At 46.5% G+C, this 12511-nt stretch overlaps 1 protein-coding gene across 9 annotated transcripts in view; it reads right to left on the bottom strand.

The window, feature by feature from the left end:
• The window catches only part of DPF3 (double PHD fingers 3), a 264129-nt gene that overhangs the window by 121186 nt on the left and 130432 nt on the right, over window positions 1-12511 (bottom strand). For all 9 annotated transcript variants that reach the window (XM_040975349.1, XM_040975344.1, XM_040975347.1 and 6 more), the window contains exon 3: window positions 2601-2708. In XM_040975349.1, coding sequence (XP_040831283.1) covers window positions 2601-2708 — 108 coding nt within the window. The remainder of the gene's footprint in view (window positions 1-2600; window positions 2709-12511) is intronic.

The raw sequence follows: 12511 nt of genomic DNA, 5'->3' as shown, positions 1-12511 counted from the left end.
TCACCCACACAGGAGACCTGCATGGAGTTCGGGGGCTCCTGGCCTTTGCTTGGCCCACATCCCAACATTGTAGCCATTTGGGAGTGTACCAGTGAATGGATTGGATGGAAGTTTCTCTCCCTCTCTTCCTTCATCTCAGTCTGTCTCTGTCTGTCTGTTTCTCTCCCCCCCTTCTCTCTCTCTCTCTCTCCCCCCCCACCCCAGTCCCTTGCCCCATGTCTGTTGTCTGTATGTCCACCTCTCTGTAATTGCCTTTCAAATACATAAATCTTAAAAAAAAAAAAAAGTAGGTATGACTTGGGATTTTTTTCTTTCTCTTCTATCTTTTTTTTAAATATAAATGGCATGTTTCATCATCATAATGAACCTGAAAGTGTAGCGGGCAATCACAGAGGAGCTTATATTACAGATGGAGAAATACATCCAGAGGTCAAAGCCAATAAGTGACAGGTGCCTCAGTAATATCCTCCCGTCAAAGTCCACACAAGCCGCTGGGTGTGTGTGTAGTCCTCACTAGGGCATCAACTGCAGCACTCTGAATGGGGTAGAATGAAACTGGCTCAGGTAAGAGCCAAGGGGTCACCTTATCACTCATCCATGTCACTCCCATCAGATCAGAACCTATAGAGCTAGGGCAAGGAAGCAGGGATCCCTGACCATAGCCCCCTCCCCACAAATAACCTATTCCTATCAAAAATCATGCATGCCTAATAAAAAACATAGATACGGAATCACAGCAGGCTGACTTGCAGCCCAGCTGCACATCAGTCTCCAAGAGCAATGCTGCTCACATGGTAGTACCCATTCTGGGATACACTGGAGCCCCATTGAGATGCACATTCTAGACTCCATGAACCTGGGATGAGGCCCAAAGTGAGGCTCCTGCTGTGGGTCAGGACCACTCACTAACCTTGGTTCTAGGACTACACTAACCACATGGGTACCACCAGCTGGCTACATGTAGTTCTTGAGCACTTGAAATGTGGCCAGTCCAAAATGAAATGTGGGGAAGTATTAAATACACACTGGAATTCAGAAAAAAAAACACTATTACACAGATGAATATAAAAGATTTCATTCATAATTTTTATGTTGATGACATGCTAAAATAATGGTATTTTTGATATGTTGGGTTAAATAGAATGCACTTTAAAAATTCATTCTCCCCTGTGTCTTCTCCCTGTTTTTAATGTGGCTACTGAAAAATGTAAAATGACGCATGTAGCTTGCTTTATGCTCATATTTCTATTGGATTGTGTCACACCAAGGAGTGGGAGGAAAGGACAGCTTCAGTCCTCACCCTGGAGTACTTGTGAGCATCTATAAATTGTGTAAGGACATTGAAGACCTTGTACAGAGCACTCAGGAATCTAGCCCCCACCCACCCCTACCAAATGAAACTGCTCTGGAAGTGAAACCTGGGCTAATCATGACCTATGAGTAAAAACATCCCCAAAAGCTGTAGGTGGAGGTTTCACAGAGCAAATGCAGTCTCAGGAGTAAGTGTGGGAAGGAAGGAATGAGGCAAGTGCAAGGTCAAGGGCCAGAGGCAGCAGCAAGGTCAGGGGTCAGTGTTGAAAGGAAAGAGTGAGTTAACTGCCAGGCAGCCATGGCTGTCCACAATGCCATGTTGATGGCGACAAGCTGTCAGCTGTGTGTGTGCGCCCAGAGTCACCCTTTGGCACCCTCCAAACAGAGGTTCCCCCAAAGCCAAAAGCTCAAATTAGCACTTGGCCTTGCTACAACCCAGACAGAAGCAACAGTGATGGCTCCAATAGCTGGATACCTGCCTCCATGTGAGAGACCTAGAATGAGGTCCCAGATCCCAGCTGCAGTCTCCACCCAGTCCAGTCATTACGGTCACTTGAAAGTGAACCACAGGATAGACCCCCCCCCTCTAAAACTAATAACACTTATAATAAAATAAAGGATGTTTGCTTTGATATAAGATTTTTTTTTAAATCCATGCATACTGTTTTCATAATACACATTTTCCAAGACCTTGCTGCCGAAGACACCTGCAGACCAGAAGCGAAGAAAAACCTACCACTAGCTTTTACAAAGCCACAAAACAATCTAAATAACCTTGGAGTAAACTGTGAACTCAAACTCTTTCCTATGCCCAGGTGAGTTCTATTTTTAGCAGACTGGCCCATGTCCATGCCAAGATCCTCCACGGGTTTATAATAGTGTGGTGGAGGCATGGGAGGTCTATGGTGCAGTCTCTTTTTAGAAACAAGCAACCCAGGATACGCTAGGTTTGTTTGAAGCCACAGGAAAGGCACAGCACGGCCCCCAAGCATGGCAGCACCATCGACTGTGCTGCAAAGGTGAGTTCCCCCAAGCCTGTTGCCTCTGTTGCTATTTCCTTTGCTCCTATAGGGTAGCAAGAGTGCAGACAGAGGAGAAGACATGAGACAGCCTAAGGGGAGAGCAGCTCAAGGGGCACATGTGGACTTGCTTACACCCACGAGCAAGCACAGCGACTCCCCACTGAGTGCCATGCATGTTTACTCTCCTGAAAAACTCAGCTCCATGCACCTTCTCCTGGGCCCTTGTCTTCTCCATCACAGATCCACTGACCCCCAGCAGGTACTCACCGGGTTTTATTTCTAGCAGCCGCAGCTTTGGGTCCTCAGGGGGATGCAACCTTCTCTTCTTGCGCCAGCATCGGGCAGGGTATGTGTAGAGCTGGCCTGGGGCAAGGCCTGTGTGGACAAAAACAAGGAAGGTTAAAGGCTCCAAGGCTGGAAGGGGCCTTGCTCAATGTTCTTGTCATTCACAGCGAGCAATAAGTGAAGCCTAGAATGGGAAAATGATTTGTCAAGATCACGTAGCTGGTCGACAGCAGAGGCAAGGTGGAATGCCAGCCATCTGGTTCCAGGACCTTGACTGTCTGCTCCACCATGCTGTTGAGCAGGTCCATCACAGAAGCAGCCATCACTTAACCAAGACCAATCCTGATGCTCCTAGTTTAAGGAGAAGATCACAGGGAGCTAAGGTCCCCAGGAGGAACCATTCCAGAATTGCCCTCACGCCATAATTTCCAAGGCAATGGATTTCCCACCACTGCCTCTGTCTAGTCCAGGCTAAGCAGGCTCCCTTCAAGGTAGAGCTGAAGAACACTGCAGTTTTACCTTTGGGTCTGCCTGAATTGAGAAGCATTTAAGGTTAAAAGATCAAAAGAGCTGCATCTACTTCCAATGTCTTCTTGTACTGCCCATTAGCTACTGGTTGCCACACAATTCCACCTGAGTTAACTCAGTCAGGCTCTGTGGGCTGCACAGCTAGCATACCTATATAGCCCTGCCCATTTTCCTGGGCCTTACAGAATCTGGCCCATTTAGGGCTCAGGGACCACAGTGTCTCCTTCTGCCGGGCTTTTGACATCACCAGCATCATTATCAAGCACAATACCCAGGGAGGCCAGATGACACTCTTGTGGCTCATGTGGTACATAATGGAGCAGCCAGAAACACATGCTCAGACACATGCTCAGCACCCTAGGCCACAGGCCATAGGAAAGAGTAATGACCAGGGGGTGAAGGGAGATGAGGATGGTGCTTAAGATTGGCAAGGTGACTTGCAATCTGAAAAGAATGCCCAAGTCCCCAGAAGAAACCACCAACCAAGCCCTTCTAGATGGCAAAGCTTGGTGCGTGAGCTCAGGGACTTGTCTGTCACATCCTCATCAGAATCTCCAGAATCAGACCTGGGTCCAACACATGGAAAAACCAAATGAGGGAATGGACTGAGTGAAGGAACATGTTCCAACTCCCCTTGGAAGCCACAATGGCAACACCTATAGATCCACAGAGCCTGTGACAGCTGTCAGCAGCAGAGAGCCTCCCATGAGAGTGCCAGGACCATTGAGCTCCGAAAACAACAGGCTTCATCCCATCTGCTGTCTTTCATTCCAGGGTCCCTAACAGTTGAACAGGGGCGGGGGGGGGGGGGCTATCTTCTTTTTTGCTTTTGCAGAGAACATCTACACACACACCATCTATACATCCCATTCACTCACGTCTCACTCTTACCAGTCATCTCTACCTACGTATTGGGTCTGGCTGACAGCACAGCCAGCTACCCAGCATTAAAGAAACCCACATGTCTAGGCCTTGTTGTGGGTTAAGATTGTTTCAATCATACGCCTGCTCCCCCAGCTTGCATGACTGTGGACAAGTCGGAGACTCTGGTCTCTCTCCCTTTGAAACTCAGAAGCCAAGGAGGTTTGCAGCTGACAGGGTTCCTGGTTCCTGTGCTTCTGCACAGCAGGAGGATCCTGGGGCTCTGAGGATTTGACTTGAGCCAATTTACAGAAAACCAAATGAACAAATAAGAAACAGTTGTGTGCTCCACCCCATGGGAGATCCAATCGTGACCTTTCTTGAGGAGAGGCACCACTGGCAAGAGCCCAGCATTTCTGGGGTGACTCACTCCAGGGCTGCACCATCTCTGATCCTGTCATGCTGCACTGATTCTAAAACTCTTTCAGATTTTTATACCACCTCCAAGGACAGTGTCCCCCAGGATCCTGAAGAAGGCCAAATATAGAGGTTCCCCCACCCTGCTCCACATTCTAGAATTATATATCAATCCTTATTTATTTTGGGTGACTGATTTTTTAAAAAAAATATTTGTTTACTTTTATTGGAAAGGCAGATCATACTTACAGAGAGGAGAAAGATCTTCCACCCACTGGTTCTCTCCCCAAAGAGCTGCAACAGCTGGAGCTGAGCTCATCTGAAACCAGGAGCCAGGAGCTTCTTCTGGGTCTCTAATGTGAGTGCAGTGTCCCAAAGGCTTTGAGCATTCCTCCACTGCTCTCCCAGTCCACAAGCAGAATGGGAAGTGAAGCAGCAGGGACATGAACAGGTACCCATAAGAGATCCTGTTGCTTGCAAGATGAGGATTTGGCCATTGAGCCATCACACCATGCCCAGGTTAGTGATTCTTAACCTACATTGAAACTAAAACTACCCAGAAAACTTCTCAAAAACACCAAGGCCACAAATCCATGCGAGACGTGCCAGATCTCAAAGTAGATGGACGAAGGAATCAGGAAAGTATTCTTTTAAAGAACTTTGTAGGTCTGACAACATTTGAGAACTTCTGGCTATCTAAACATCACCTAGCTACTGTCTACATGTTTGCTTTGATGTAGCAAGACTGGCTTAATGGCCTTTCCTATAGCATCCCAAGGTTGCCTGTATTTGCCCCAAGGTATTGTAATTAATTGCCTACTAAATGGTCTCCCCTACTGTTTTTATAAGATCAAGCATGGCAGAAAACCATGTCCTTCTGCAGGATTCCCAACATTGAGTACACAGTAGTTGACAGAGCAAGGAATACTTACCAAATAAATTGCACTAGAACCCAACTGGACTCAAATGGAAGAAAGGGGAAAAAAACAGTGTCCCTGCTCTTTTCAGCTCCAAAAGACTCATCCACGCAGATCCAAGATATCCCAGAGCAGTCCAAAAAACGGGCTCAGAGCTGAGTTGAGGTCAGGTAGTTGGCCTACTGGTTAAGACGATCACATCCAAAAACAAAAAAGAAAATGATCACATCCTGCATTGGAATGACTGGGTTTGACAGCCACTGCCAACACCTGGCTCCAGTTTTCTGATAATGCAGACCTGGGAGGCAGCCGGAATGATGTGGGTAACTGGGTTATCACTTCCCACGTGGGAAACCTGGCTTTCTCCCCAGCCCAATCACATCTGTTGAAAGCATGGAGCACTCACATGGTGGGTGGGTGGGTGTTTCTGTTTCTCAAATATATTTTTTTTAAAAAGCTGTGACCAGTGCCCACTTGCCAGCCCCATAACTGGCAGACTCTGTGCCTTTGGCTTCCTTCCTGCCCCATAGGCTACTTCCTGGTTTTTCGACCTGACCAGGAGCAGGACGGTAACAAAAGGTTGATCCAGACTAGAACTCTGAAAATGTCAAAATCGCCAAAGCACAATGCTGTCAACAGGTGTCCAGCTCCTCCCTTGTCTCTCTGAGTTCACGTGCTTGTGGGTCAGCGACCCTCGGGCTACTTTGTGTGGAGCTATAGGAACATAGTTCTGGGAGAGTCAACTGTAGTAAGTAACTTGAACATCCAAAGAAGGCAACTGCTTTTGTACCATTCCTTTTCTGGTGGGTTGGAAAAGCTCTTTGGTGCAGGAAGGGACAGCATCTGTTTGCCAGAAATACATCCCAACACCTTTCTGAGTCTGTGTCTTCACTTTTAAGACAAGTGCATTACAAACACCTTACCTTACCGCGCGGCCATAGGGGTTAGCTTATACTCAGAGGAAGCACTCTACCCCCATGAAGATAGGACAAATGCAATGAGTTAGCTGACCTGGAGGAGACCTGGACTCTGTTCACATGGCATGAAGCGGTTTCCATGCCATCCACCAAGTGCTGCTATTTGATTCCTTAGCCAACAGGGTGGGAACAGATCTCCTTTTGATGTCTAATTTGAATCCACCCTGTCTCAACAAGCAAATGACCCCCAAGAATTCTCTTGGGGCTCCTAACCCCTTTCTTTGCTCTCCTTGCTAAGCTGACAGGCACCAGGGTTCCTTTATAAAGGGCCAACCCACTCAGCCCTGGAGTTGCACTTGTGGAGGGAGCAGCAGAGCCTCGTGAGAGTTAGGTTGTTTATCTCATTAGAACAGGAGGCACATAACTCAAAGCCCATGCATGTGTGCAAGGAGGATGGAGGAGGAGGAGAGAGGCATAGCTGTTGTCAGGGAAATTAACCTTGAGGAGTGAGCCTGGGGCCAGGGATGGATATGGAGGAGAGGAAACTGGAAGGTGGGAGATAAAGGGTGGGGGGGACAGTCCTCCCTGGTAATGAAGGCCATAGCTACCCCTCCATTCACACACCCCGCTGAGCACACTGCTTCTCCATTACTGTGAGTACAGCTCTACTTACAATCCTCATGCCAATGTGCAAGCATGGGCATGCCAGGCACACACACACACTCACACGAGGTTGGGGGGGGGGGAGGAGAGGAAGAGGGAATGACTTGCTGAAAGAACTGGCTTTGCAGAAAAATTTGACATGATGGGCTTGATTCTCAATGGTCAGCAGACTCCAGACAAATAGCGTACTATACACATTACTCAAGTTCAGCAGGTGGATCCTGAGGGTTTAGAGCATTTCCGAATGACAAGGCAAGAACTATGAAGAATCCAGAAGATAAAGTGGGCTAGAAAAGAGAGGGAAGGTTGATGGGGTTAGGAATGGTGATTGAAATGGGGAAGCAGAGAACTGGAGTGGCTTCTTTCCCAGTACCAGGTTGGAACACAGCAGTCCCAGTCAACCAGGAAAAGATGTCCCTGCAGCAGGTCAGTAAGGGATCCCCAAGCTGCCACTGTGCCCACACTGCAATGATCACTTCCTGATCACTTCCTGGGACAGACTGCTCCACCATCGGCCAACACTCGTTTTGGTTTTTTTTGTTTGTTTGTTTGTTTGTTTACATTTTAAATGTTTTTGAAGAGTATTTATTTGAAAGGCAGAGTTATAGAGACAGAGAAGACACACACCATACACACCATACAGAGAGAGAGTTCCATTTACTCCCCCAATGGCACCAATAACCAGGGGTGGGCCTAGCCAGAGACAGGAGCTCCTTGTTCTCCCATGTTGGTGGCAATAGCCCATGCATTTGGGCCATCCTCACTGCTTTCCCAGAGAGCTGAATCAGAAGTGGAGCAGTCAGACACAAACTGCCCATATGAGATACAGGAATTGCAGGCTTCAGCCTAACTTGTTATGCCATACTGCTATCCCCAACTCTTCTAAAAAAAAATAAATAAATAAAATCCTGCAATTATGTTGTATCAAAATCTACCTTTCTGTAACATGTGCCAATTTATCTACCTCCATCCCAATGGTGAACAAGAACCCTCTATGTCTTAGCGTTCTGCTGCATGCATGCACTTGGATTTGCAGGTGAGTCAACCAACAAGCCAAGAGAGAAATGGGAGTGACCACACCTGCTCAGAACCAGGTAACAGAATTCAAGGATCCAAATTAGGAATCCCAACACAGCTACCTCTTTGTCCTCTTCCCCATCCCCACCCAAAAGAGGGGAAAGGATGGGAAAGGACCATTTGAAGATCTTGCTCCCAACATGTGCCACAACACTGGGTAGTTAACACCTTCCATGACTGCAAGCAGACAAAAGCATAATGAGTTAGACTGGGTATGAAAGCTGCTCTTGTCCCTAGTAACTAGAGCACAGGAACTGCTCACGTGGTTACTGAAAAGGCAGGTGCATGAGCCCAGTCCAATACTGTTGAAACACAAATGCATGCACACACAGTAGCTAGAAAGACTTCCACTGGAAACTCCATCAAATCTTACTCATATTTACACTCCAGTGCCTACCATGCCCATAACAAGGGCTCAGTCAGTGTTTGTGGCTGAAAAGGCCCACGTGTATTGGGCCCGGCAGCGTGGGCTAGCAGCTAAAGTCCTCACCTTGAAAGCACTGGGATCCCATATGGACGCCAGTTCTAATCCCGGCAGCTCCACTTCCCATCCAGCTCCCTGCTTGTGGCCTGGGAAACCAGTCAAGGACGGCCCAAGGCCTTAGGACCCTGCACCTGTGTGGAATACTCAGAAGAAGTTCCTTGATCCTGGCTTCGGATCGGCATAGCATTGGCTGTTGTGGTCACTTGGGGAGTGAATCATCAGACGGAAAATCTCTCTGTTTCTCCTCCTCTCTGTATATCTGACTTTCCAATAAATAAATAAATCTTTAAAAAAAAAGAAAGAAAGAAAGAAAGAAAAGGCCCACGTGTATCAACCTTGCAGCTGTAGGGAAGAACCACACTCCTAGGGAGAGCTGGAGGGGCAGGCAAGATGATTCGCAAGTACGTACAGCAGTGGCATCTCCTGATTCTTAGCCCTGACCTATCTAAGGGCTGTCCTGACTTCAGGGACCACCACTTCCCTCCAACGATGTCTTTCTGAACTATTCCCTAAATATCTGCAGTGCTGGGCACCTGCCACCTCATTTTAGGACTCAGCCTGACTCTATCTAGTTCACACTACTCATCTCCTTCCCACAGGCATCAGCTCCCTCATTCTCATATATTTATTCTCTCTCTCTCTCTCTCTCTCTCTCTCTCTCTCTCTTTCTCCTCCCTCCCTCCTTCCCTCACACAAACCCAGTACCCCTTGTGCCAAGATTGCCCAGGGAAGGTAAGATTACACCCATTTCTTCTTGCCCAGGGGTTCCCAAGACCCTCCCATCACACTGAAAGCTGACAGCTCCTGTGCTCTAGTTATTAGGGACAAGGCCAGCCCGTCACACTCACTAATATCTAATTGTGGCAAAACCCTAGCAGAGCAGCTATTCAAGGGCTGAACACAGTGAGACCAGTGGTGATGAAGTAACTGATTTAAGGCCACAGGAGGGTATTTAAAACATTCAAGCAAAAACGGAATGAGCGCTAATGTGCATTCTCCATGGGCTTTGGGAAGACCCTTCACCCAGCTTCTAAGGCGAGTCCAGTTCAACGAATACAATCTTTCCATCGCCTAAATCCCCAGCAAGCCATCCCATTGCTAGTCCAGATGCAGCAGGACTCAGTCCTGCCCTAAAAGGAATACAGTTCCTCACACCAAAGCCATGTAGAAAAGTGCCTCCAGCTCACCTACTCCAACAAAGCCACTTCTTGTAGAATTTATTTTTCCTTTTACACCACATGACCCATTACTCAGAGACAGGAACAGGAAGGAAAGCTTTATAATAAGGGATACAGAAAATTATAAAGAGGATAGAAAATACCAAGACCTATTTTCCTAAATTCAACATAAGGCTTTCTTAAGAAATAACAGAAATGATCAGGTTGGGCCTTGCAGAGCAGTGGATTAAGCTGTCGCTTGGGATGCTCCCATCCCACATCAGAGTACTGGTTCAAGACCCAGCTGCGCTGCTTTCCATCCAGCTCCCTGCTAATGTGCACCCTGGGAGGCAGCGGTGGATGGTCCACATACTTGGACCTCTGCTACCCAAAGAAGAGACATGGATAGAGTTCAGCCTGGTCCAGCCCTGGTAGCTGCAGTCCTCTGGGGAGTAAATCAGTGGATGGAAGATCTCTTCCTCCCTCTCCCTTTCTGTCACTAACGCTTCCAAATAAACAAATAACAAATGGATAACAATGTAAGGAAGGGCCTTAGAAGTTGCTGGGTCTTAAAAAAAAAGTTGCTGCATTTGATTCCAACCTGACATGAAACTTCACATGCCTTTGCCCTTTGATCCAGAAATACCAATTCAGTCATCTATAGCACAGATTCACAAGCAAAAATATAAAAATGTGTATTCACGGTAGCATGCTTTTATAACATAAAAATAGTGGAAACAGTTCAAAGGTTCTTCCATAGAGATGTAGTTAAATAACAATCTATACACACCCAAAAATAATACTATAAAGCTGTTTGGAGGAGAGATGGGAGGAAGAGAGGAGGGAGGGGAGAACGACATACTGCAAAGAAATATATGGTGAAATGACAACAGCAAGGTAGAAAACAGTATGAAGAATATATTTTTTACCAACACAAATACATAAATGGTGTATGTTTGCACAGGATTATTCTAAATGGAAGGATAAGAACCATCCCAGAGGAGGGACGGTCACCGTGCCTGGCTGCACAGATGCCAGCATGTGCTCCTACTCACCAGACCAAAGCCCTGGTGATGCAGGGAGTACTGCGTGGACTATAGAATCATCTCAGCTCACTACCGGAAGTCAGAGCCCTCTGCTAAGTGCTGAAAGCCACACAAATGACATCATAATTAAAACCACCCAAAAACAGTGATGAAAAAAGAAATATTAAAAGTATCCAAAGGGAGTGGGTGTTTAGACTAGTGCTTATGCCTGCATCCCACACTAGATTCAACTCCTGGCTCCAGCTTCCTGCTCATGCAGCACCTCGGAAGACAGCAGTGAGGACTCAAGGTCTTGCCATCCAAGTGGGAGACTGGGATTGAGTTTCTGGTTCCCAGCTTTGGCTCTGACCCAGTTCTACTCATTACATGCCTCTGCTGAGTGAACCATATTTGGGATGGGAAGGGATGGGATGGGATAGACTGGATCTCTCTCTCTCTCAAAAATTTTAAATATTCAGGAAAAGGATCAAAGACAAGAATGATTTTTCAGTAGAAACAACAAGAAGAGTGGTTCAGTATCACTAAGATACTACAAGAAAAAATAAACTTAACCTAAAATTCTATTCCCAGCAAAAATATCTTTCAAAAAATTATGGTAAGTTCAGGAGAGTTAAGACGTAAAAGCCCAGAAAGACCTCACGGACAGCAGGTCCACACTATTCTATAAGATATGCTTTTTTATTTATTTTAAGTCTTTTAGGCAGAAGCACAGTGTTGCCAGTCCTACATCTGGACCAACACAAAAGAATGAAGGGCAGCAGGAATCGTTTAGCACATGACTAATTATGCAAGACAGCTTTATTATCTAAACCTCTTCAAAAGCTGACTGACAATGCACACAAAAGTAATGTCCATATACAATGAGGCAGATATCATACGTAACAATACAATGTACACTAAGCAGTCTTTGGTACAACAGTTAGGACACTACTTGGAACACCCTACATCTCACTTGAGAGTGCATGGGCTTAAGAAATTCACAGCAGACGATGGTTCAAGCAGTTGAGCCCCTGCAAGCCAAAGGGGCGATCAGGACTGGGTTCTCAACTCCTCCTTTCAGTGTGTCCTTGCCCCAGCTGCTGCAGGCATTCAGGGAGTCACCAGCAGACAGAATTCATTTCGCACATTCTCTCTCTCTCCTTCCTTCCTTCCCTCCTTCTTTCCCTCCCCCTACCCACCCTCCTTGTCTTTCAAAAGGCTAAAAGAAATACAGTTTAAATAAAGCAAATAAAGTAAAATATACATCCAACTGTATAAAGGCCAGTTGAGGAAAAACAACAATATCTTTGCATTTATTTCCTGTCGTAACTGTAACAAACTGCCACAAACATAGAGGCCTTCAACAACACTATACTGGCTACCTGATAGTTCTGGAGGTTGGAAGGCACAATGAGCAGAACGAGTTTACGGGGTGGTGTTCGTGCTGCCGGCACTTGGGACAGTCTGCATCCTTCCCTTCTCTGGCTTCCAGAGTCCGCTAACATCATTTAATGACCCAGGACCACTTCCGCCATCGTGTAACTTTGGCTTCCATCACCGCATCTCCTTTCCACTCTCACACCCCCCTCTTATGAGGACTATTGTGAGTTTATTAGGCTTACCTAATAATCCAGAACACTCAGGCCATCTCAAGGTCCCTCATTACATGTACAAAATACCTTTGGGCACATAAGGTGACATGCACGGATTCCAGGGACTAGGAGTCGGGGATGGTGCCTAATGCTGTTTACTGCAATACTATTGCAGCAATTCTCAAACTATTTGTGAATTAGAATAACTTGGACATTTATTATAATTAGTTAAAAGCATATTTTACAAGCACTAAG

This window comes from Ochotona curzoniae, unplaced genomic scaffold, assembly GCF_017591425.1.
Source record: "Ochotona curzoniae isolate NIBS_2020 unplaced genomic scaffold, NIBS_Ocur_1.0 contig_2688, whole genome shotgun sequence".
NCBI classification, from domain to species: Eukaryota; Metazoa; Chordata; class Mammalia; order Lagomorpha; family Ochotonidae; genus Ochotona; species Ochotona curzoniae.
Note: the sequence above shows the minus strand (reverse complement) of the source record. Positions and strands in the feature narration are given on the sequence as shown.